The sequence below is a fragment of the Patagioenas fasciata genome, chromosome 3 (genome assembly GCF_037038585.1).
Source record: "Patagioenas fasciata isolate bPatFas1 chromosome 3, bPatFas1.hap1, whole genome shotgun sequence".
Classification (NCBI taxonomy): domain Eukaryota; kingdom Metazoa; phylum Chordata; class Aves; order Columbiformes; family Columbidae; genus Patagioenas; species Patagioenas fasciata.
In genome coordinates, this window is record NC_092522.1 from 125,550,504 (window position 1) to 125,573,097 (window position 22,594).

At 53.3% G+C, this 22,594-nt stretch overlaps 1 protein-coding gene across 22 annotated transcripts in view; it reads right to left on the bottom strand.

The window, feature by feature from the left end:
* Positions 1-22,594, bottom strand: part of DTNB (dystrobrevin beta) — a 190,323-nt gene that overhangs the window by 112,627 nt on the left and 55,102 nt on the right. For 20 of the 22 annotated variants that reach the window (XR_011738581.1, XR_011738580.1, XR_011738578.1 and 17 more), the window contains one exon: positions 11,704-11,781. The exons of the other annotated variants lie outside the window; for them this stretch is intronic. Coding sequence is in view for 12 of the 20 variants with exons in the window: in XM_065833708.2 (XP_065689780.2) it covers positions 11,704-11,781 (78 nt within the window). In the remaining 8 variants the exon portion in view is untranslated. The remainder of the gene's footprint in view (positions 1-11,703; positions 11,782-22,594) is intronic. 22 annotated transcript variants of the gene reach the window in all.

Below are 22,594 nucleotides of genomic sequence, written 5' to 3' on the forward strand. Positions count from 1 at the left end.
CTATCACAGAAATCAGACAGATTTCAGGATGTGCCGAGACACCTCTGCTCACCATGCAACGTCACTATCACAGAAATCAGACAGATTTCAGACGTGCCGGGACACCTCTGCTCACCCTGCAACGTCACTATCACAGAAATCAGACAGATTTCAGGATGTGCCGGGACACCTCTGCTCACCATGCAACGTCACTATCACAGAAATCAGACAGATTTCAGGATGTGCCGAGACACCTCTGCTCACCATGCAACGTCACTATCACAGAAATCAGACAGATTTCAGACGTGCCGGGACACCTCTGCTCACCCTGCAACGTCACTATCACAGAAATCAGACAGATTTCAGGATGTGCCGGGACACCTCTGCTCACCATGCAACGTCACTATCACAGAAATCAGACAGATTTCAGGATGTGCAGGGACACCTCTGCTCACCATGCAACGTCACTATCACAGAAATCAGACAGATTTCAGGATGTGCCGGGACACCTCTGCTCACCATGCAACGTCACTATCACAGAAATCAGACAGATTTCAGGATGTGCTGGGACACCTCTGCTCACCATGCAACGTCACTATCACAGAAATCAGACAGATTTCAGACGTGCCGGGACACCTCTGCTCACCATGCAACGTCACTATCACAGAAATCAGACAGATTTCAGGATGTGCTGGGACACCTCTGCTCACCCTGCAACGTCACTATCACAGAAATCAGACAGATTTCAGGATGTGCCGGGACACCTCTGCTCACCATGCAACGTCACTATCACAGAAATCAGACAGATTTCAGACGTGCCGGGACACCTCTGCTCACCATGCAACGTCACTATCACAGAAATCAGACAGATTTCAGATGTGCCGGGACACCTCTGCTCACCATGCAACGTCACTATCACAGAAATCAGACAGATTTCAGGATGTGCCGGGACACCTCTGCTCACCCTGCAACGTCACTATCACAGAAATCAGACAGATTTCAGGATGTGCCGGGACACCTCTGCTCACCATGCAACGTCACTATCACAGAAATCAGACAGATTTCAGACGTGCCGGGACACCTCTGCTCACCCTGCAACGTCACTATCACAGAAATCAGACAGATTTCAGGATGTGCCGGGACACCTCTGCTCACCCTGCAACGTCACTATCACAGAAATCAGACAGATTTCAGGATGTGCTGGGACACCTCTGCTCACCCTGCAACGTCACTATCACAGAAATCAGACAGATTTCAGGATGTGCCGGGACACCTCTGCTCACCCTGCAACGTCACTATCACAGAAATCAGACAGATTTCAGGATGTGCTGGGACACCTCTGCTCACCATGCAACGTCACTATCACAGAAATCAGACAGATTTCAGGATGTGCCGGGACACCTCTGCTCACCATGCAACGTCACTATCACAGAAATCAGACAGATTTCAGGATGTGCCGGGACACCTCTGCTCACCCTGCAACGTCACTATCACAGAAATCAGACAGATTTCAGATGTGCCGGGACACCTCTGCTCACCATGCAACGTCACTATCACAGAAATCAGACAGATTTCAGACGTGCCGGGACACCTCTGCTCACCATGCAACGTCACTATCACAGAAATCAGACAGATTTCAGGATGTGCAGGGACACCTCTGCTCACCATGCAACGTCACTATCACAGAAATCAGACAGATTTCAGGATGTGCCGGGACACCTCTGCTCACCATGCAACGTCACTATCACAGAAATCAGACAGATTTCAGGATGTGCCGGGACACCTCTGCTCACCATGCAACGTCACTATCACAGAAATCAGACAGATTTCAGGATGTGCCGGGACACCTCTGCTCACCCTGCAACGTCACTATCACAGAAATCAGACAGATTTCAGATGTGCCGGGACACCTCTGCTCACCATGCAACGTCACTATCACAGAAATCAGACAGATTTCAGACGTGCCGGGACACCTCTGCTCACCATGCAACGTCACTATCACAGAAATCAGACAGATTTCAGGATGTGCAGGGACACCTCTGCTCACCATGCAACGTCACTATCACAGAAATCAGACAGATTTCAGGATGTGCCGGGACACCTCTGCTCACCATGCAACGTCACTATCACAGAAATCAGACAGATTTCAGACGTGCCGGGACACCTCTGCTCACCATGCAACGTCACTATCACAGAAATCAGACAGATTTCAGGATGTGCAGGGACACCTCTGCTCACCATGCAACGTCACTATCACAGAAATCAGACAGATTTCAGGATGTGCTGGGACACCTCTGCTCACCCTGCAACGTCACTATCACAGAAATCAGACAGATTTCAGACGTGCCGGGACACCTCTGCTCACCCTGCAACGTCACTATCACAGAAATCAGACAGATTTCAGGATGTGCCGGGACACCTCTGCTCACCATGCAACGTCACTATCACAGAAATCAGACAGATTTCAGATGTGCCGGGACACCTCTGCTCACCCTGCAACGTCACTATCACAGAAATCAGACAGATTTCAGACGTGCCGGGACACCTCTGCTCACCATGCAACGTCACTATCACAGAAATCAGACAGATTTCAGGATGTGCCGGGACACCTCTGCTCACCATGCAACGTCACTATCACAGAAATCAGACAGATTTCAGGATGTGCTGGGACACCTCTGCTCACCCTGCAACGTCACTATCACAGAAATCAGACAGATTTCAGACGTGCCGGGACACCTCTGCTCACCCTGCAACGTCACTATCACAGAAATCAGACAGATTTCAGGATGTGCCGGGACACCTCTGCTCACCATGCAACGTCACTATCACAGAAATCAGACAGATTTCAGGATGTGCTGGACACCTCTGCTCACCATGCAACGTCACTATCACAGAAATCAGACAGATTTCAGGATGTGCCGGGACACCTCTGCTCACCATGCAACGTCACTATCACAGAAATCAGACAGATTTCAGGATGTGCTGGACACCTCTGCTCACCATGCAACGTCACTATCACAGAAATCAGACAGATTTCAGATGTGCCGGGACACCTCTGCTCACCATGCAACGTCACTATCACAGAAATCAGACAGATTTCAGATGTGCCGGGACACCTCTGCTCACCATGCAACGTCACTATCACAGAAATCAGACAGATTTCAGACGTGCCGGGACACCTCTGCTCACCATGCAACGTCACTATCACAGAAATCAGACAGATTTCAGATGTGCCGGGACACCTCTGCTCACCATGCAACGTCACTATCACAGAAATCAGACAGATTTCAGACGTGCCGGGACACCTCTGCTCACCATGCAACGTCACTATCACAGAAATCAGACAGATTTCAGGATGTGCCGGGACACCTCTGCTCACCATGCAACGTCACTATCACAGAAATCAGACAGATTTCAGGATGTGCCGGGACACCTCTGCTCACCATGCAACGTCACTATCACAGAAATCAGACAGATTTCAGGATGTGCTGGGACACCTCTGCTCACCATGCAACGTCACTATCACAGAAATCAGACAGATTTCAGATGTGCCGGGACACCTCTGCTCACCCTGCAACGTCACTATCACAGAAATCAGACAGATTTCAGATGTGCCGGGACACCTCTGCTCACCATGCAACGTCACTATCACAGAAATCAGACAGATTTCAGGATGTGCCGGGACACCTCTGCTCACCCTGCAACGTCACTATCACAGAAATCAGACAGATTTCAGGATGTGCCGGGACACCTCTGCTCACCATGCAACGTCACTATCACAGAAATCAGACAGATTTCAGACGTGCCGGGACACCTCTGCTCACCATGCAACGTCACTATCACAGAAATCAGACAGATTTCAGGATGTGCTGGGACACCTCTGCTCACCATGCAACGTCACTATCACAGAAATCAGACAGATTTCAGATGTGCCGGGACACCTCTGCTCACCATGCAACGTCACTATCACAGAAATCAGACAGATTTCAGGATGTGCTGGGACACCTCTGCTCACCATGCAACGTCACTATCACAGAAATCAGACAGATTTCAGACGTGCCGGGACACCTCTGCTCACCATGCAACGTCACTATCACAGAAATCAGACAGATTTCAGACGTGCCGGGACACCTCTGCTCACCCTGCAACGTCACTATCACAGAAATCAGACAGATTTCAGGATGTGCCGGGACACCTCTGCTCACCATGCAACGTCACTATCACAGAAATCAGACAGATTTCAGATGTGCCGGGACACCTCTGCTCACCATGCAACGTCACTATCACAGAAATCAGACAGATTTCAGGATGTGCCGGGACACCTCTGCTCACCCTGCAACGTCACTATCACAGAAATCAGACAGATTTCAGATGTGCCGGGACACCTCTGCTCACCATGCAACGTCACTATCACAGAAATCAGACAGATTTCAGGATGTGCCGGGACACCTCTGCTCACCATGCAACGTCACTATCACAGAAATCAGACAGATTTCAGACGTGCCGGGACACCTCTGCTCACCATGCAACGTCACTATCACAGAAATCAGACAGATTTCAGGATGTGCCGGGACACCTCTGCTCACCATGCAACGTCACTATCACAGAAATCAGACAGATTTCAGACGTGCCGAGACACCTCTGCTCACCATGCAACGTCACTATCACAGAAATCAGACAGATTTCAGGATGTGCCGGGACACCTCTGCTCACCATGCAACGTCACTATCACAGAAATCAGACAGATTTCAGATGTGCCGGGACACCTCTGCTCACCATGCAACGTCACTATCACAGAAATCAGACAGATTTCAGATGTGCCGGGACACCTCTGCTCACCATGCAACGTCACTATCACAGAAATCAGACAGATTTCAGGATGTGCCGGACACCTCTGCTCACCATGCAACGTCACTATCACAGAAATCAGACAGATTTCAGGATGTGCCGGGACACCTCTGCTCACCATGCAACGTCACTATCACAGAAATCAGACAGATTTCAGGATGTGCCGGGACACCTCTGCTCACCATGCAACGTCACTATCACAGAAATCAGACAGATTTCAGACGTGCCGGGACACCTCTGCTCACCATGCAACGTCACTATCACAGAAATCAGACAGATTTCAGATGTGCCGGGACACCTCTGCTCACCATGCAACGTCACTATCACAGAAATCAGACAGATTTCAGGATGTGCCGGGACACCTCTGCTCACCATGCAACGTCACTATCACAGAAATCAGACAGATTTCAGGATGTGCCGGGACACCTCTGCTCACCATGCAACGTCACTATCACAGAAATCAGACAGATTTCAGACGTGCCGGGACACCTCTGCTCACCATGCAACGTCACTATCACAGAAATCAGACAGATTTCAGGATGTGCCGGGACACCTCTGCTCACCATGCAACGTCACTATCACAGAAATCAGACAGATTTCAGATGTGCCGGGACACCTCTGCTCACCATGCAACGTCACTATCACAGAAATCAGACAGATTTCAGGATGTGCCGGGACACCTCTGCTCACCATGCAACGTCACTATCACAGAAATCAGACAGATTTCAGGATGTGCCGGGACACCTCTGCTCACCATGCAACGTCACTATCACAGAAATCAGACAGATTTCAGACGTGCCGGGACACCTCTGCTCACCATGCAACGTCACTATCACAGAAATCAGACAGATTTCAGGATGTGCCGGGACACCTCTGCTCACCCTGCAACGTCACTATCACAGAAATCAGACAGATTTCAGGATGTGCCGGGACACCTCTGCTCACCATGCAACGTCACTATCACAGAAATCAGACAGATTTCAGACGTGCCGGGACACCTCTGCTCACCATGCAACGTCACTATCACAGAAATCAGACAGATTTCAGGATGTGCCGGGACACCTCTGCTCACCATGCAACGTCACTATCACAGAAATCAGACAGATTTCAGGATGTGCCGGGACACCTCTGCTCACCATGCAACGTCACTATCACAGAAATCAGACAGATTTCAGACGTGCCGGGACACCTCTGCTCACCATGCAACGTCACTATCACAGAAATCAGACAGATTTCAGGATGTGCCGGGACACCTCTGCTCACCCTGCAACGTCACTATCACAGAAATCAGACAGATTTCAGGATGTGCCGGGACACCTCTGCTCACCATGCAACGTCACTATCACAGAAATCAGACAGATTTCAGGATGTGCCGGGACACCTCTGCTCACCATGCAACGTCACTATCACAGAAATCAGACAGATTTCAGACGTGCCGGGACACCTCTGCTCACCCTGCAACGTCACTATCACAGAAATCAGACAGATTTCAGGATGTGCCGGGACACCTCTGCTCACCATGCAACGTCACTATCACAGAAATCAGACAGATTTCAGACGTGCCGGGACACCTCTGCTCACCATGCAACGTCACTATCACAGAAATCAGACAGATTTCAGGATGTGCCGGGACACCTCTGCTCACCATGCAACGTCACTATCACAGAAATCAGACAGATTTCAGGATGTGCCGGGACACCTCTGCTCACCATGCAACGTCACTATCACAGAAATCAGACAGATTTCAGACGTGCCGGGACACCTCTGCTCACCATGCAACGTCACTATCACAGAAATCAGACAGATTTCAGGATGTGCCGGGACACCTCTGCTCACCATGCAACGTCACTATCACAGAAATCAGACAGATTTCAGATGTGCCGGGACACCTCTGCTCACCATGCAACGTCACTATCACAGAAATCAGACAGATTTCAGGACGTGCCGGGACACCTCTGCTCACCATGCAACGTCACTATCACAGAAATCAGACAGATTTCAGGATGTGCCGGGACACCTCTGCTCACCATGCAACGTCACTATCACAGAAATCAGACAGATTTCAGATGTGCCGGGACACCTCTGCTCACCATGCAACGTCACTATCACAGAAATCAGACAGATTTCAGACGTGCCGGGACACCTCTGCTCACCATGCAACGTCACTATCACAGAAATCAGACAGATTTCAGGATGTGCCGGGACACCTCTGCTCACCATGCAACGTCACTATCACAGAAATCAGACAGATTTCAGGATGTGCCGGGACACCTCTGCTCACCATGCAACGTCACTATCACAGAAATCAGACAGATTTCAGGACGTGCCGGGACACCTCTGCTCACCATGCAACGTCACTATCACAGAAATCAGACAGATTTCAGATGTGCCGGGACACCTCTGCTCACCCTGCAACGTCACTATCACAGAAATCAGACAGATTTCAGGATGTGCCGGGACACCTCTGCTCACCATGCAACGTCACTATCACAGAAATCAGACAGATTTCAGGATGTGCCGGGACACCTCTGCTCACCATGCAACGTCACTATCACAGAAATCAGACTTCCAGCAAACGCTGCTGAGTTTGCTGACGCCCCGTCATTCTCCCCCAGCACCGAGGACATCGGCAGGGGGGTTAAGCCCCATCCTCCCCGTTTTCAGGGTGAATTGTGTGTCCCCAGACAGGCACGCCCAAGTTCTAACATCTTCACCCATCGTTTTCCAGGTGGGTTTGAGGACCAAACTGAGCTTCCACGAGGAAGCCAGCCCACTGGCCACGGTGGCTCTGAGCAGCACCAGCGCGCTGAACCGCGGCTCTGGGCACCGTTCAGCTGCACGGGGCAGCCCCGGCCACCCAACCTCTGCCTCACCGGCCCAGCCGTGCCGGGGCCTCCAGGATCCTCTCCATCGCGGACCAACCCGGAGCAACGGCGGCCGCAATAAATCTCGGGGAAAACACTGTAATCAGGCACACGCGAACTGACAGAATAGGAATACAAGACGTTTTCAAAGGGGGAGAAGCCTGTTTCTCTTCCTCCCCCGGCTCTGTTATTAACTGCCAACACCTGCGCCGCTTCCAGGTGCGAAGAACCGCAGGACACACGGACACAAACACGGCTCTGTGCTGACAGGGGGTGATGGATGAGCCGCCACCGCTCCAGCGGCTCCCTCAAAACTCTGGGAAATATTAACATTGCACCATTTATGGATGGGGACATGCTGGGACAGGCACAGGGACTCTGGAGCGGAGGCGAGCGCAGTGTTTGAGCTCTGGTGCTCAGCCCCAGGCCCCAGCCCCGTGAGCAGCTGCTCCGGGGGTCCCTGGGGACCCCGACATGTCGCTCTACACCAGGCTGAAACACCTCCCGACCAGGCGGATTTCCACGGGTGGAAACGTGTAACGTCGCAATCCGACCCCGTCTCTCCCTTCCCACTAAACCAAACAGGTAACACATTGTGTGATGAAAAGCAACCCGACCCCAGTTGCTGCCACCACCACCGGGTGTTCTGCAAAGGACCAAGGTGACCAGAGGTGACTTTGGCTTTCCAAAGGCACGTTCTGGCCAGGCTGTGCCATCCCTCCCTTCTGCAGACGTCTCAGCACACAGCAAACCGTGCACAGGGGACAACAACAGGGACCATTCTGCACAATCGGGCTGTTTCTTTGGGGTTTACTCCAAATTCCACCTGTTCTTCTCGCCTTTGGTGGGGATGGTATCGTAGGGTACGTGTGGACAGAGCCCTGCCCCCTGAACTGCCCCCGTGCAGCCTTTGAATCCGGAGGAACAGCACTGCATAGAGTACGAGAATGTCCTGGTTTTCAATGGGAAGCCACCTGCAGTCGCGTGTTTTTCCAACTCGGTGCTGCTTGCAGCCAGCGGGTCCGTAGGTGCTGATAACTGCGACCCGGGACGGCGCTGGGTGGCCGAGCTGGCCTGTGTTGACATTCTGTTCCCATCCGGCCCGGCTCGATGTTCCCACTCAGCTCCCGCACAGCGTGAGGGCTGAGCTACCAAACCAGAACCGCGTCCACCAGGAGCTCCGCGCGGTCTCGGTCGCTGGTGGCCTGTGGGTGCGTGGGGGCAGACGACGCTCCTCGTGTCCTAACAGCTCCGCCTGCACAGGGTCCTTGTTTCGGGACTGTATTTGCTCTACCTGACCTCGTCCTGGCCAGCGGGCAGCAGAGACCTCGCTGCCTCACCCACACAAAGCTCCAAGCCCACGGGTGCTGCTGATTCTAAAGCCGATTCTATCGTGTCCTCCTTAGCCACAATACTCATCTTGGCAGCACTGCTGAAAAGCTCTTTATGTCTCCCTTGCTCCCCGCGGTTCCCACATCCAGGATTTCTGGGTTTCTTGGGATCAAATCCAGATCCCTGGACATCCTCGCCCACAGATTCTTAGCTCTGCCTTGGGGACGGTCTCTGCTCCCCAGGGGTTCCCAGACCTTTGCAGCCCACACGAGCAGAAGAAAACGGGAGTGGAACCCCCAAGGGGGCCCAGGTTTGGCTGTCAGGTGCGGTTGTGGCTGACACACATCAAAAAGAGACGGGGCCCAGCTCACCTGCGCCAGGCAGAACCCAGCAACGAGGCCTCAGGCTTGGAGCAGGGGGATATATTCAACCTTCCGCAGCATGAAGAACCTTACCAGGTGAATTTTACAACAAAAAAGGAAGTGTTCTCTTACACAGGTCATAACTGCATCGTAGAACTCTCTCGTGGGCTGGATTCCTGAAGCAGAGCTCTGTATACACTGTGGGTCAGGAACTCAAGCGCTGGCTGCTGTGCCACGGGGGCAAGCGCAAAAACCAAGGGCAGAACTTGACCAGCGACCGATGCGCGGTTTCCCGGCGTTTCTGCGGTGCCCCCTTCCCACACAAACAGAACAGACAGGCGAGGCCCTGACGCAGAGAACAGCAGCGTAACTGGCAGATGATGGTGTGACAGACATGGCCCGAATGAGACTCTGCACGCTGACATGCGAAGAAAAGGAAGAAAAAGAGAGGAAAAAAGGAAAAAAAATGGAAGAAAAAAAAGCTGTTTCCTTAGGTAGAGTGAATGCACTTTAGAATCAACACTGGTCCATGGCAATAAAGCCAACGCTGCTATGTTCTCATTTGTTCTTTTAGTAATGAAGAATTCGCTCCTGTGCGCTGGAACCAAACCAGGATGAGGGAGGATCCCTCCCCTCCACGGGAGATGATCCTCCGCACTCAGTGTATTCTGCACAGGTCTGTGTCCCGATACCTGCAATAGGAACACGGAGCTCCGTGCTGTGGAAAACCCCGACTCCGGTTCCACGGCCCCTTCCTCCAGGTCACACACGATTCTTCTGGATAACACGGCAGACGCAGCCTGAGAAGAGAAGACGGGAACCTCGGGGGGAGAAGTCGATGGACGGAGGGTTCCTGGGACCACACGGCTCCGTGGGACGAGCGGCACCATCGCTCCCCACGACCAGCACGGACGGGGAGAGCGAACCCAACGGCGTCGGGACCATCCCCACCGGCCCGGGAGGTGGCTTTTTTAAAATATGAATTGTCCGGCTTGGGTGAAGAAAATGGGCAAAGGTGGTTGAACAAAGATGTGGAAGCTGCGGGGCTGCACCGCTCCCTCCGTGAGGTCTGTTCTGCTGGAGCACGAGCGGGTGCTGGAGAACCAGGCGGTGCTGCTCTCGGGAGACGTTCCAGCCCGTGTGCACTGAGGACACGTGTGCCTAGAGCAGGGCCTGCTCCAGCACACCTGAACACGACTGTTGTTGGCACTACGGGAACAAACCTGGACCACAAGCAGAGGCTGAAAGTGGAGCCGATACAAGAGATCTTGTGCTTGAAACCCGACAAACCAGACGATGTTACGGCTCACGCTGCTTACGGACGGTCTAATTCAGCAACAGGTGTGTTTCATAGATCACAGAACGGCCCAGGTCGGAAGGGACCTCACAAGATGATCTGGCGCAGCCTTTCGGGGACCTCAGAAGATCCACACAAGACCCGGCCTTCCGGGACGAGGGAGCCTGGGTGTGATGATCCAGCACCCTGTCCTTTGCATCCTGCAACCTCCAGCCACGGGGACCCTCTCACTGCCCACCCACTCACAGTCATTGCACCCTGAAATACCTTTACCATGGCCAGTTCCAACCTGCATGCACAAGTGGCTTCTTTGGTAAGGAAAGGAGGAGAGCACGAGGACATCTGCTCCGTCCAGCTCTGGAAACCCAGGAGTGCCACCTCGGCACTGGAACAGTGACACGGCTTCCATCCCATGCAGGGACCATTATTCACTCACAGCTTTGGGCAAGCAAAGTCTGCAGGGAACCAGGGAACCATCCTCCCTGGCACGTCTCAAAGAGAAAGAAAGGTAGCTCACGCATGTTTACATACGTACATCCATACAATAACTTACGTATATAGAACTGAGTAAACATAAACCCAAGTTCGACTCAAACCGAAGCGCCTCCCGTAGACATGGGCAACTCGACGGGCTCTGGGAGCTGCGGGTGGGGTGAGAACAGGGGTAACAGTGGCCACGCGGTTTGGTCCATGTGTGCACAGCACCACCCGTGTGAGCGCAGCAGCCCCGGGCGCAGACCAGCCTGCCCGGAGCAGCCTGGCACCTAACGCTCTGCTGGAAAAGGAAATCAAAAGCCTCTTCACGTAACACACCTGTCCCAACAGAAATCCGCGCCTCCGAGAGAACAAAACGAAGCCCTGCAAACAACTCCTCACGTTATGAAAGCTGCGTGTGCATTCTGAAGTGGCGGTGTCATGTGAAACGTGCTAAGGAGCCCTGGTGATATTCGGTATTCGATATTCACCCCACGCCGCGCTCTCCCCGTCTGCAAATGCAGAGCCGCCGCCGCGGCACACGTACCTTTTGGTGGGCGTGGGTGCTCCCGAGGAGACGTGGGTCCCCGCGGCGTCGTTCATGTTGGTCACAGGCCGAGGAGGGCTAGGAGGGAAACAGTGACTCCAGTCAGTCATCTAAAACCCAAAAACCGCAGGAGGAAGCGAGCGGAACCTGGGAAAGGCCAGCGCTGTCCCTGGGACCATGCCCAGCCAGAGAGCAGCAGCAGCTCTGCGCAGGCGCCTGAGGAGCGAGGGCTGCTCTGCTCTAACCGCTCGTCACAGCTCCTGCGTTACACTAAAACCACGGCAAACCCAACGTTTGCCACGACATAAAGGACCTCTGGCATCACCCAGCAGTTCAACAATACAGGAACCATTCTAATTAGGGCAATTATTTGAAACGCTTAAAGAAATTAAGCAAATACTTATTATAACAAGCAATCATTTACACGACCACCCTGTACACCACCTGTTTGATTTTTGCTTTAACAAGTTAAAGTTATCTGGAAAAAAACAACTTGATAGAGCCTCACGTTCCTTACAGCTCTATAAAATACAACCAGGGGCCGGTGCTCCCGTTATTTGCATTTCTGAAGGCTGGAAGTCTCCCGATGGCAGTGGACGTGGCTGCGCTGGGCCCGGGGACACGGTTTGCACACCCGGGACATCCCAGGCAGCTCTGCCCTGAATTCAAGTGCTGGGAAAGAAGAACTGCAGCCACTGCTATGGCAGAGTCAATATTTGCCCACGTTTACCCGCCAGTGACATTCAAGCGCATCCGTCACCTTCCAGTCAGATGTGCAGGACCGCACAGGGCTGTGTGCACATGGATACAAGCCCAGAATCCCAGAGTGGAACCTCCTGTGTTCCAGTTTGCACCCATTGCCCCTTGTCCTGTCACTGGGTGTCACCCAGAAGAGCCTGGCTCCATCCTCCTGACACTGCCCCTTTCCATATTGATCCCCAGGAATGAGTCCCCCCTCAGTCTCCTCTTCTCCAGCTCCAGAGCCCCAGCTCCCTCAGCCTTTCCTCACACGGGAGATGCTCCACTCCCTTCAGCATCTTGGTGGCTGCGCTGGACTCTCTGCAGCAGTTCCCTGTCCTTCTGGAGCTGAGGGGCCACAACTGGACACAAGATTCCAGGGGTGGTCTCCCCAGGGCAGAGCAGAGGGGCAGGAGAACCTCTCTGACCTACTGACCACCCCCTTCTAACCCACCCCAGGTACCATTGGCTTCCTGGCCACAAGGGCCCAGTGCTGGCTCATGCTCACCCTGCTGTCCCCAGGACCCCCAGCTCCCTTTTCCCTACACTGCTCTAATAGATCGTTCCCCAACTTACACTGGAACCTGGGGTTCCACACCAGACAGCGCCGGACTCACAGGGATCCAAACTGAGGAAAGCGCCACGTTCCCTGTGCGCTCCCCTGGAGCGGGGTCACATTCTCCCCAGGTTTGTTTTTGCCGTCATGTCCACACTCACCTCCCATCAGATTTACTGCGGACCGGGCTGCAATGAACCCTTGCCAGCCGGTTTCCAGCCGGGCGCTGCAGAGGCCTCGCACCACCAGCCTTGCCACCCCACGTCCCAGGCGGCCGTGGCACTCCAACCAGAGCCCAGTAATCCTGAGAATCAACCAAGCGCTAAAACCCAAATCCCCTGGCTGTCAAACACAGGGAATCACACGCGATCTGCTCCCTGCAGGACTCCCGGTGTCCCTGCTCCGGGTGGGATCCCAGCGCACAACGCTTCAGTCTCAGCCCTCGCTCAGGACGGGTTCACGCAGAAATAATGATTCTGCATGTTTTGTGCGAATGGTGCTCTAAATATAACATTGCACCGAGAAGTGATTTGGTCATAAGATACTGAATGAGTGTGCTCCACTGGAAAAGGAACTTCTTGCTGTACAGAAAAGCAGAAATAGGGTTCTAAGGAGCTGGAAAGCCAACAGATGTGCCATGGTGCCACGTTTGGAAGCCGTTCATTTTGCTAGGGAAACGCAAACCCCTGCTGTGGTGAGAGCATTGATGAACAGCGCTGTCCCACGGCTCCTGAGCTCAGGGGTGCTCTGTGCACACCCCACAAACCCTTCCCGAGGATTCACCCAGTTCAGTGCTGTCCCACAGCTCCTGAGCTCAGGGGTGCTCTGTGCACACCCCACAAACCCTTCCTGATGATTCACCCAGTTCAGCGCTGTCCCACAGCTCCTGAGCTCAGGGGTGCTCTGTGCACACCCCGCAAACCCTTCCTGATGATTCACCTGGTTCAGCGCTGTCCCACAGCTCCTGAGCTCAGGGGTGCTCTGTGCACACCCCACAAACCCTTCCCGAGGATCCCCCCAGTTCAGTGCTGTCCCGCAGCTCCTGAGCTCAGGGGTGATTTCAGGTGAGCTCAGGGATTATTTTAGGCTGCACCTCACTGGCTGCGCTGAAGCAGGCGCGATGTTGGAAACCTTCTCCCTGTTCACGTAACCAGAGCTGGAAACAGTCACTGGGGCAATAACAGCCCCGGTCTGGCCGGGCTCAGCAGGACCCTGGTCCCGGGAGAAGCACCTTTGGGTGCTGCTTTGTCCAGGGCCACGCATTGCAAACCTCAGGGCTGTGGGTACCTGTGGGGAGCCCTGGGGTGCCACTGAGCCAGGCTGTGTCAGGCTGCGCTCCCCGGCACCCACAGACCCTGCAGCAGGTGCTGCTGAGCACAGATCAACAGACACCAACAGACACAACCATACATAAACCCTCCTCTCTCGGGAGGGCTCGAACACGGGGTCACGAGAGTGCCCTGCATGCCGCACAGGGGTGGGATGGAATGACACCAGGACATCACAACGCCGGGACACCACCACTTCGGAGCCGTTTTAAACTACTTACTCACCCACCTAGTTTTATTTCTCTTCTACACACAGGTCACAAAGCGAATTGTGAAGCTAAAATACCTTGAGTCATCTTTGCAGAAGGCACCGCACGCTGAGCTCTCCAGACCTGGGACTTGCTTATCTTCATTTATTTTTCCCAAACACACTCACGTGAACGTTCCCTCTGTCTCTAAGTGTCTGCTTTTGGCTGGAAACAAGATATTGGACTAAAGAGCACTTTGGTCCAACCCAGGGTGGATGACACTTTGTTCTTAGACTTCCCATCATCTTCCCAAACACGTCAACAAGCTTGGATGGGTAACTGCCGTAATTCTAATAAAATCAGCAAAGATCTGAACTTGTCTCTATCACGAGCATTTACTCTTATCGCCTACTGTCTCCTACCTGCAGTAAAACCTACGAGAACCGGATGTAACTGAAGCTGCTGCCACATCTGCTCTCAGTGATCTTGTCTAAACGTGACAGTAATCTTGTCTATAAAGGAGAAATAAGAGATAGATCAGTCATCGCTATTTTGTGTCAACAGTTTTCCCTAAGTCAACAACTCAGGCAGGAAAATCAATCATTGTGCATTCTGGAGAAAAGCACAATTAAGCCTCAGCCTAATTACTTGCTTGTCTCTGTCAGACGTGGTCGATCAAGCTCCAGCACAAAACGAGGACAATTCTGAGCCTTCCAAAGCCTAAAACCTCCGTGAGTCAAAGGAACTGAGCCTTGGGACTTCTCGCTGTGCTGGACAATCACCCTGCAAAGGGACTTTGACCAAAAAGCAGCAGTAACCAAAATGTACCAAACCGGTTCTGCCATCCGAGATGGCTCGTGTGCGGCACAGCAACATCATTTACTTGATTCCATCACACACCCATCAGTCTCCTTTGTTAGTTTGTCTAAAATTGAAGCTATTGTACCAACTGCACAGCTGTGTATCTGCTAACCCAGAGCTGCGCCCTGCCCTGTGACCCGGGAACTTCTAAACAAGACTTCACACCATGTATTATTAGTGGTTCTGATGTTCCTCGGGAACCCCAACACAGTCCAGCTGTGCTTTCTGTGCAAAGAGAACTACAAAGAATTGCAACTAAGACTGCACCGGCCCGTGGCGGTAGGCACAACTCAAACAATATTGTATATATACTAAATATACATTATATATGAAACTGAAAAATCATACTGACATCACACCACACTGGAGAGTGATTGATGTTATTATTACTACTATTACTGTTATGACTGTTATTATTCACAGGCACGCTCTAAGGAGGTTCTGCGGGTGTTTCGGGGTGACCGGCCGCGTTCCCCGGTCCCCAGCGGCACACGCCGCAGCCCGGACCTCGCTGTCCAAAGAGACGTGGCTCCAGTCCACCAGAGGGACTGTAACACACGTCGCTGGGGACGCTGCACCAGTTCATCGCAATAACGAGCGCTCGGGCCAAATTTCACTAATCCCGGACCGTCAGCCGCTGCTGTCACAACCTCCTCCCCTCGCAACAGCACAGATCCTGTGGGCCTGAGCTGGGTAGAGCTCTGAGCCGGGGACCTGCAGGAGAACAGAGCTGAGGGGAGACCTTCTGATCTCTGAACTGCCTGAAAGGAGCTTGGAGCCAGGGGGGTCGGGCTCTGCTCCCCAGGAACAAGCGCCAGGAGCAGAGGACACAGCTTCAAGTTGCGCCAGGGGAGGCTGAGGTTGGATGTGGGGAGCAATTTCTTCCTGGGAAGATATCAAAGCCACACCGCATTCAATCAGAAATCTGCCAGGAGGGGTCTGATGAGCGTCAACGGCCCCGGTAAACCCCGGCATCAGTGGTGGCACCAATCCCGAGTTAACCCATGGGTTCTGGCACTGCTTGAGCACCCTGCCCAGCATCCTGGAGCTGGTTCGTGCAGCTGGGTACCTGAGGTGACACTGCTGAGCTGGGAAGGCACCTGGTGAGGTGACGCAGTCCCGGTCCCTGCCGCGGCAGCACCAGGCAGAGCAGCCTGCCAGCTGGGTTCCTGAGACCTCCAGCGATGGAGACCCCACCAGGCTCTGAGTAACCCGTGTTCGAGACCCCTCGCACACCCAAAATCAGCAGTTTTCCTTCATCCACCCGAGGTGTTGAGCACTCTGACCCGGGATGACGTGCGGAAGCAGCGCAGTCTGTGCCGAGGCGCTCGGGGATCCCGATGGGTCCCTTCCAGCTCGAGATTGTCCATGATCCTGCGATAATAACCCCGCAGGGGCTCAGGAGGCAAGTGCTGAGCGAGCAGCTGGGACGACCCGAACACAGAAGGTTCATTCACTTCATAACGGCCTTTCAGGCCCAACTCCAGGCTGCTACCTGTCAAACCAGCTCCAGGTTAAACAATGTCTACAAGAGAAAGCTTAACCATGCTAGGGAAGAGAATATGGCTTCAGCGAACGCACCGATACCTATTTCAGAGCTTCCTGTGCAAGGACAATGAGCATAACGTGGGCTAACGGCGCAATCTAGACGTTAATCCCAGCGAAAGAGGAGCGCTGGCTCGAGCACACAGGGACGCTGGAGCTCCGCAGGAGCACACATTGCTCCTTTTAAATGAGATGAGGCGAAAACGGTTTCGATCTGTTACACATTGCCCTGGCTACTCCACTCGGTGCGCCTGAGGAGCTCAACAACCACCTGAACCCCCCGGAGTCAACCGGGCCGGATCCCCCCGCGGTGCCGCGTCCATGGGCTCCGGTGCTGGTGTCACAGCGCACACCGCCAGCACCCAGCACCAGCCCCTGCCCATCCCTTCTGACACTGAAGAGGGTGCTTCTTTCACTGTTATTTGCTGTATGAACTCTTATTCTCTAATTACTCAAAAACCATCATTAAGTAGGCGGGCATGAAAAAATTGCTTCTTTTGTACAGTGTAATATATATAAATAAGGCCCTTTATTTATTATTCAAATACAAATAATGATCTCCTGCTGCCTTTTCCTGGGTAAGTAGAACAGAAGATGAATACATCTGTTCATGTCAGACCAATAAGAAAGCTGAAAGCCAAAGTGCACGCCCAGTGAAGAACGGACACCTCTGGTACTTAGTTCCTGGTACTGAGTTTCTTTTCTGAGCAGGGAACAAAAAAACCCAACCCAACCCAACCCAACCCCCAAACAAAGGGGTAACCTGAATTTCTGGGGCGTGCAAACCAATTAATTGTGCAGGTGGAACAAACCTGCGGATGGAGACGCACTTGTGGCTGTCCCTGAATGGCAGAGAACCAGACGTAAAGCTCCTTGTGGCCCTTCACCAGCTCCTGGAGTAATCCGGATTACGGGATTGCTTAAAGATATCCAAGGAATTAGGGTGTTCTAATGGAAACACTGTGTGTGGCCACGGCTCCGGGATGCACCGCACACCCAGCGAACAACCACTGCACACCCAGCGCACACCCAGCGCACAGACACTGCACACCCAGCGCACACCCACCGAACAACCACTGCACACCCAGCGCACACCCAGCGCACAGACACTGCACACCCAGCGCACACTCAGTGCACACCCAGCGCACAGACACTGCACACCCAGCGCACACCCAGCGCACAGACACCGCACACCCAGCGCACACCCAGCGCACACCCAGCGCACAGACACTGCACACCCAGCGCACACTCAGCGCACACCCAGCGCACACCCACGAGCGGCAGCAGCTCCTCCCGGTCACGCTGCTCTCCGACAGTGCCTGTGCAAGAAGAAAATGGGGAACTGCTTCAAAATAGCAGCTGACAATGAGAGCACCAAGAGCAAAGCCATCCGGGGGGTGCTGAGCCAATGCTTCTTCCCTACGAAAAGGGAACACAACAACTGTGATACTGAATCGGACCTCACCACCCCGTTCTGGCGCAAATCATATCAGCACTGTGCAAGAAAATGTGCATGTTTAGATTCCAGAGTAATCAGTCCTTTTTGTTATTTTAAGCAGTAGAAAATGGCCAATTCCTGCCCTATTCATGGGTGGTTTCTTGTTTGTGGACCCGTGCGGTCTCTGGTTCCCTTTAGAAGGTCGAGCTGGGTCGTTCCGCACGCCGTGCCGGGGCCGTTACAGCCGCTCTTCACCGGGACCCGTTTTACTCAGCAGTAAAGCAGCCAAGAGCTATCGCGGTGCAAAGGCAGGCAGCCAAAATCACCAACAACACATCATACAACAGCTATTTAGGTTAAAAATGTATAATTCAAAAATAGCAGCCTAAATATTTGCCAACATTTGGAACATGTTTGGATAGGAAAGTGTTTCAGTACCCGAGTCAGGACTGACTGTGGGACGTGCTGCTGTCGGGACGATGGGAACGAGTGAGACACGCTGAGCAGCTAAAAACCAACTGCAACCCTGAAAATAGATATGGATGTTGGAGACTTTACAGAAAGAGGAGTACCCAGCAAAATAAGTCCCTGAGCACTATAAGATCCAGTGCAAACAGGCGCAGTGCATTGCTCTGGAGCAACGTGAAAATGAAGCCTGCACAGGTTTTTTGTATAACAGCCAAGTCATTTGCGTGCGACACCTCTCACGGAGCCGTCCCGAGCGCTCTCCAGCGCGGCACGGACGGGAGCGGCGACGCCCGCACACGGGCGAGCTCCTCATCGTGCCTGTTTACTGCCAGTTGTTTGCAATACGCTGTTACTTATCGTGACAAAACGTCACGGTAAATTCCGCTGTTCTCCACTAAAATGTCACATGAGTATGGACGATCTATTAATAATAACTGTCCTTGTAAACCAGGGTGCCATATCGTGTCACTGTGACTTTGCTGTTGCCCTGTTCACGGTGACGAACAGGACGGCGGGACCTGCTGCATGTCCCGCTCTGGGCTGGCCCTGCAGTCCCTCATGTCCCTGTGACATCCCATGCTGTCCCCGTGATGTCCCTGCGACATCCCATGCTGTCCCTGTGACGTCCCTCATGTCCCTGTGACGTCTCTCACTGTCCCTGTGACGTCCCTTGTGTCCCCGTGATGCTCCTCATGTCGCTGTGACATCCCATGCTCTCCCTGTGACGTCCCTTGTGTTCCTGTGACGTCCCTCGTGTCCCTGCGATGTCCCTTGCATCCCTGTGACATCCCTCATGTCCCTGCCCACGCTGTCCCTGTGACGTCCCTCGTGTCCCTGTGACATCCCTCATGTCCCTGCCCACACTGTCCCTGTGATGTTCCTTGTGTCCCTGTGACATCCCTCCTGTCCCTGTGATGTCCCTCTCTGTCCATGCCCATGCTGTCCCCGTGACATCCCTCATGTCCCTGCCCATGCTGTCCCTGTGACATCCCTCATGTCCCTGTGACGTCCCTCGTGTCCCTGTGATGTCCCTTTGCTGTCCCTGGCCATGCTGTCCCTGTGACATCCCTCGTGTCCCTGTGACGTCCCTCGTGTCCCTGTGATGTCCCTTTGCTGTCCCTGCCCATGCTGTCCCTGTGACATCCCTCGTGTCCCTGTGACGTCCCTTTGCTGTCCCTGCCCATGCTGTCCCTGTGACATCCCTCGTGTCCCTGTGACGCCCCTCATGTCCGTGCGCACACTGTCCCTGTGACATCCCTATGTCCCTGTGATCTCCCTCGTGTCCCTGCGACGTCCCTTTGCTGTCCCTGCCCATGCTGTCCCTGTGACATCCCTCGTGTCCCTGCCCATGCTGTCCCTGTGACATCCCTCGTGTCCCTGCCCACACTGTCCCTGTGACCTGCTCTCAGCCGCCAGGAACCCCCCCGCACGCTGCCCCGGAACAGGATTGCAGGGGAGCAGCGCTGCGAGGGTTAACTGCCCAACACCCGCTCCCGCCTGCGCGCACCCGCAAACCCTTTCATGCCAAAGCAAAAATCCGGCGAGCAAGGGAAACCCAGCAAACCTGCGCGGTCCTGGCGAACGCTGCTCCGGTCCCGCTCCAGCACCATGCTGGTACCCCAGGGCGCAGCATCCTTGCATGGCATCCTGACCTGCAGCATCCCGAGGTGCAGCATCCTGACCGGCAGCGTCCCGACCCACAGTGTCCTGAGGTGCATCATGCCGACACACAGCATCCTGAGGTGCATCATCCCGACACACAGCATCCTGAGGTGCATCATCCCGACACACAGCATCCTGAGGTGCATCATCCCGACACACAGCATCCTGAGGTGCATCATCCCGACACACAGCATCCTGAGGTGCATCATCCCGACACACAGCATCCTGAGGTGCATCATCCCGACACACAGCATCCTGAGGTGCATCATCCCGACACACAGCATCCTGAGGTGCATCATCCTGACATTCAGCATCCTGAGGTGCATCATCCTGACATTCAGCATCCTGAGGTGCATCATCCTGACACGCAGTGTCCCCGCGCAGCATCCCGGGGCCGTCTCTAAGGAAACGGGGCCGCCACGTGATCCAGCATCTCCTGAGCATAAGGGATCTTATCCGGCAAAACGTTCTTTGCTCAGAGAAGGCAGCCAAGGACGAACTGTCCGGCTGCAGAACCACTCAGGATGCTTTTTCTTTCTTCTTTTGTTAGTATTTTATTACCTGAGGCATTGGGATGTGTTTCCAGGCACAGGGCGCCCCGACACGTCAGGGTTTGTAACACACAACCGATGCTGCACACTTCACTGCGCTCTTCCCCTTCAATTAACAAACATCGAAGTGCAAAGCTTACTCTGCAAACCACAGCACCCATCAAGAGACGCACAAACCCAGCACAGGGAATCCCCACTGCGAGCGAAGCGCCGGCAGAACGAGGACCGAGAGGGCAGCACGGACGGAAACAAATAAAGAGTACAGAATATAGAATCCAAGCACAGGTCTGACCAATACACACACACTAAAATGCAAACTCCTCCGCCTCCTGAGCCAAAAGAAAAATGAATATATGGTTCATAAATTAGTAAGATAGATGTTATCCTACCACGTAACCTGACCTACAGCATATCAAAATAAACACAAGAACAACTGAAATCTCACCCGCTGCCTCCAGCACCGAGCCGAGTTACTCAGGTTTGTCTAAAGCCCAATTTGGACAAGCGCAGTCTAAGGCACCAAAGAGAAACAGTCACAACAGCTTCCCCTGGTTCTTTATTCCATTACTATCGTGATCAAAGCAGCAGATTTTTAATTGAAATTGTTTGTTTTCAGCACCAATAGCTTAAGGGTTAATCAAACGTCTCAGATCCTTTTTCAAGTATAAAGGGAATTATAATTGATGCCCCATATTCTGCCCCAGAATACCAGCGTGATTTCCAGAACCACACTGTGAATACAAGTATTATATACAGGAAATCATTATGAAATAACTATTGGCAATGTCCCGTAGCTTGGTGACATAACCTCAATAATATCCCCTCGCCAGGGAAGAGGTGAGAGCCGCTCGCCGAGGCTGTGAAAAGACCACCACAGACTGATGTGCCGCACGAACAGAAAGAACCAGAAAAGGGTGAAATGCGCAGGGTTTCCTGCGGCCCCCGCGGGGATCCAAGGGCCCTGGGGAAACATGCAGGGGGTGTGGGCCGAACGCGCCCGCCGCTGCGGAGACACCCAAACCCAGCTGAGTTCTGGAGGAGCTACAGAGACGACCACGGGAAATAGAGCAACGAGCTTCCTCCTCCGGAGATGAAGGGAAGTTCCATGCAGCAGGCGGGGTATTCAGCTGCAAACCTAACGGAATACCGAGGGAAAGATGCGTTTTGGACGTGTTTACCTTCAGAAGTCTACTATAGAATAAGATGTAATCTGTTTTCTGATAAACATCTTTACATTTTTAAAACGTATATTTATGTAATTTTGGTAAACGTGCCCGCGATGTGGCAGCGGCAGAAGGAGCATCCAAGCCAAGAGCAAGCCCTGGTGCTCCAGCAGAACACATTCACACCACCTGCTCCGGCGGGTCTCAGAAGAACAGGAATTTTCAAAATAATTGCAAAAATATAAAGCCAACGGGGTGCCGAGACCTCACAACCACGTGCAAGCACCTCACCAACGGTGACAATTCAGATGTTTTCCAGTGTCCGTTCCTGCTGGTGCTGAGGGATTGTGGAATCGTGGAACCACGCAGTGGTTTGGGTGGGAAGGGAGCGTT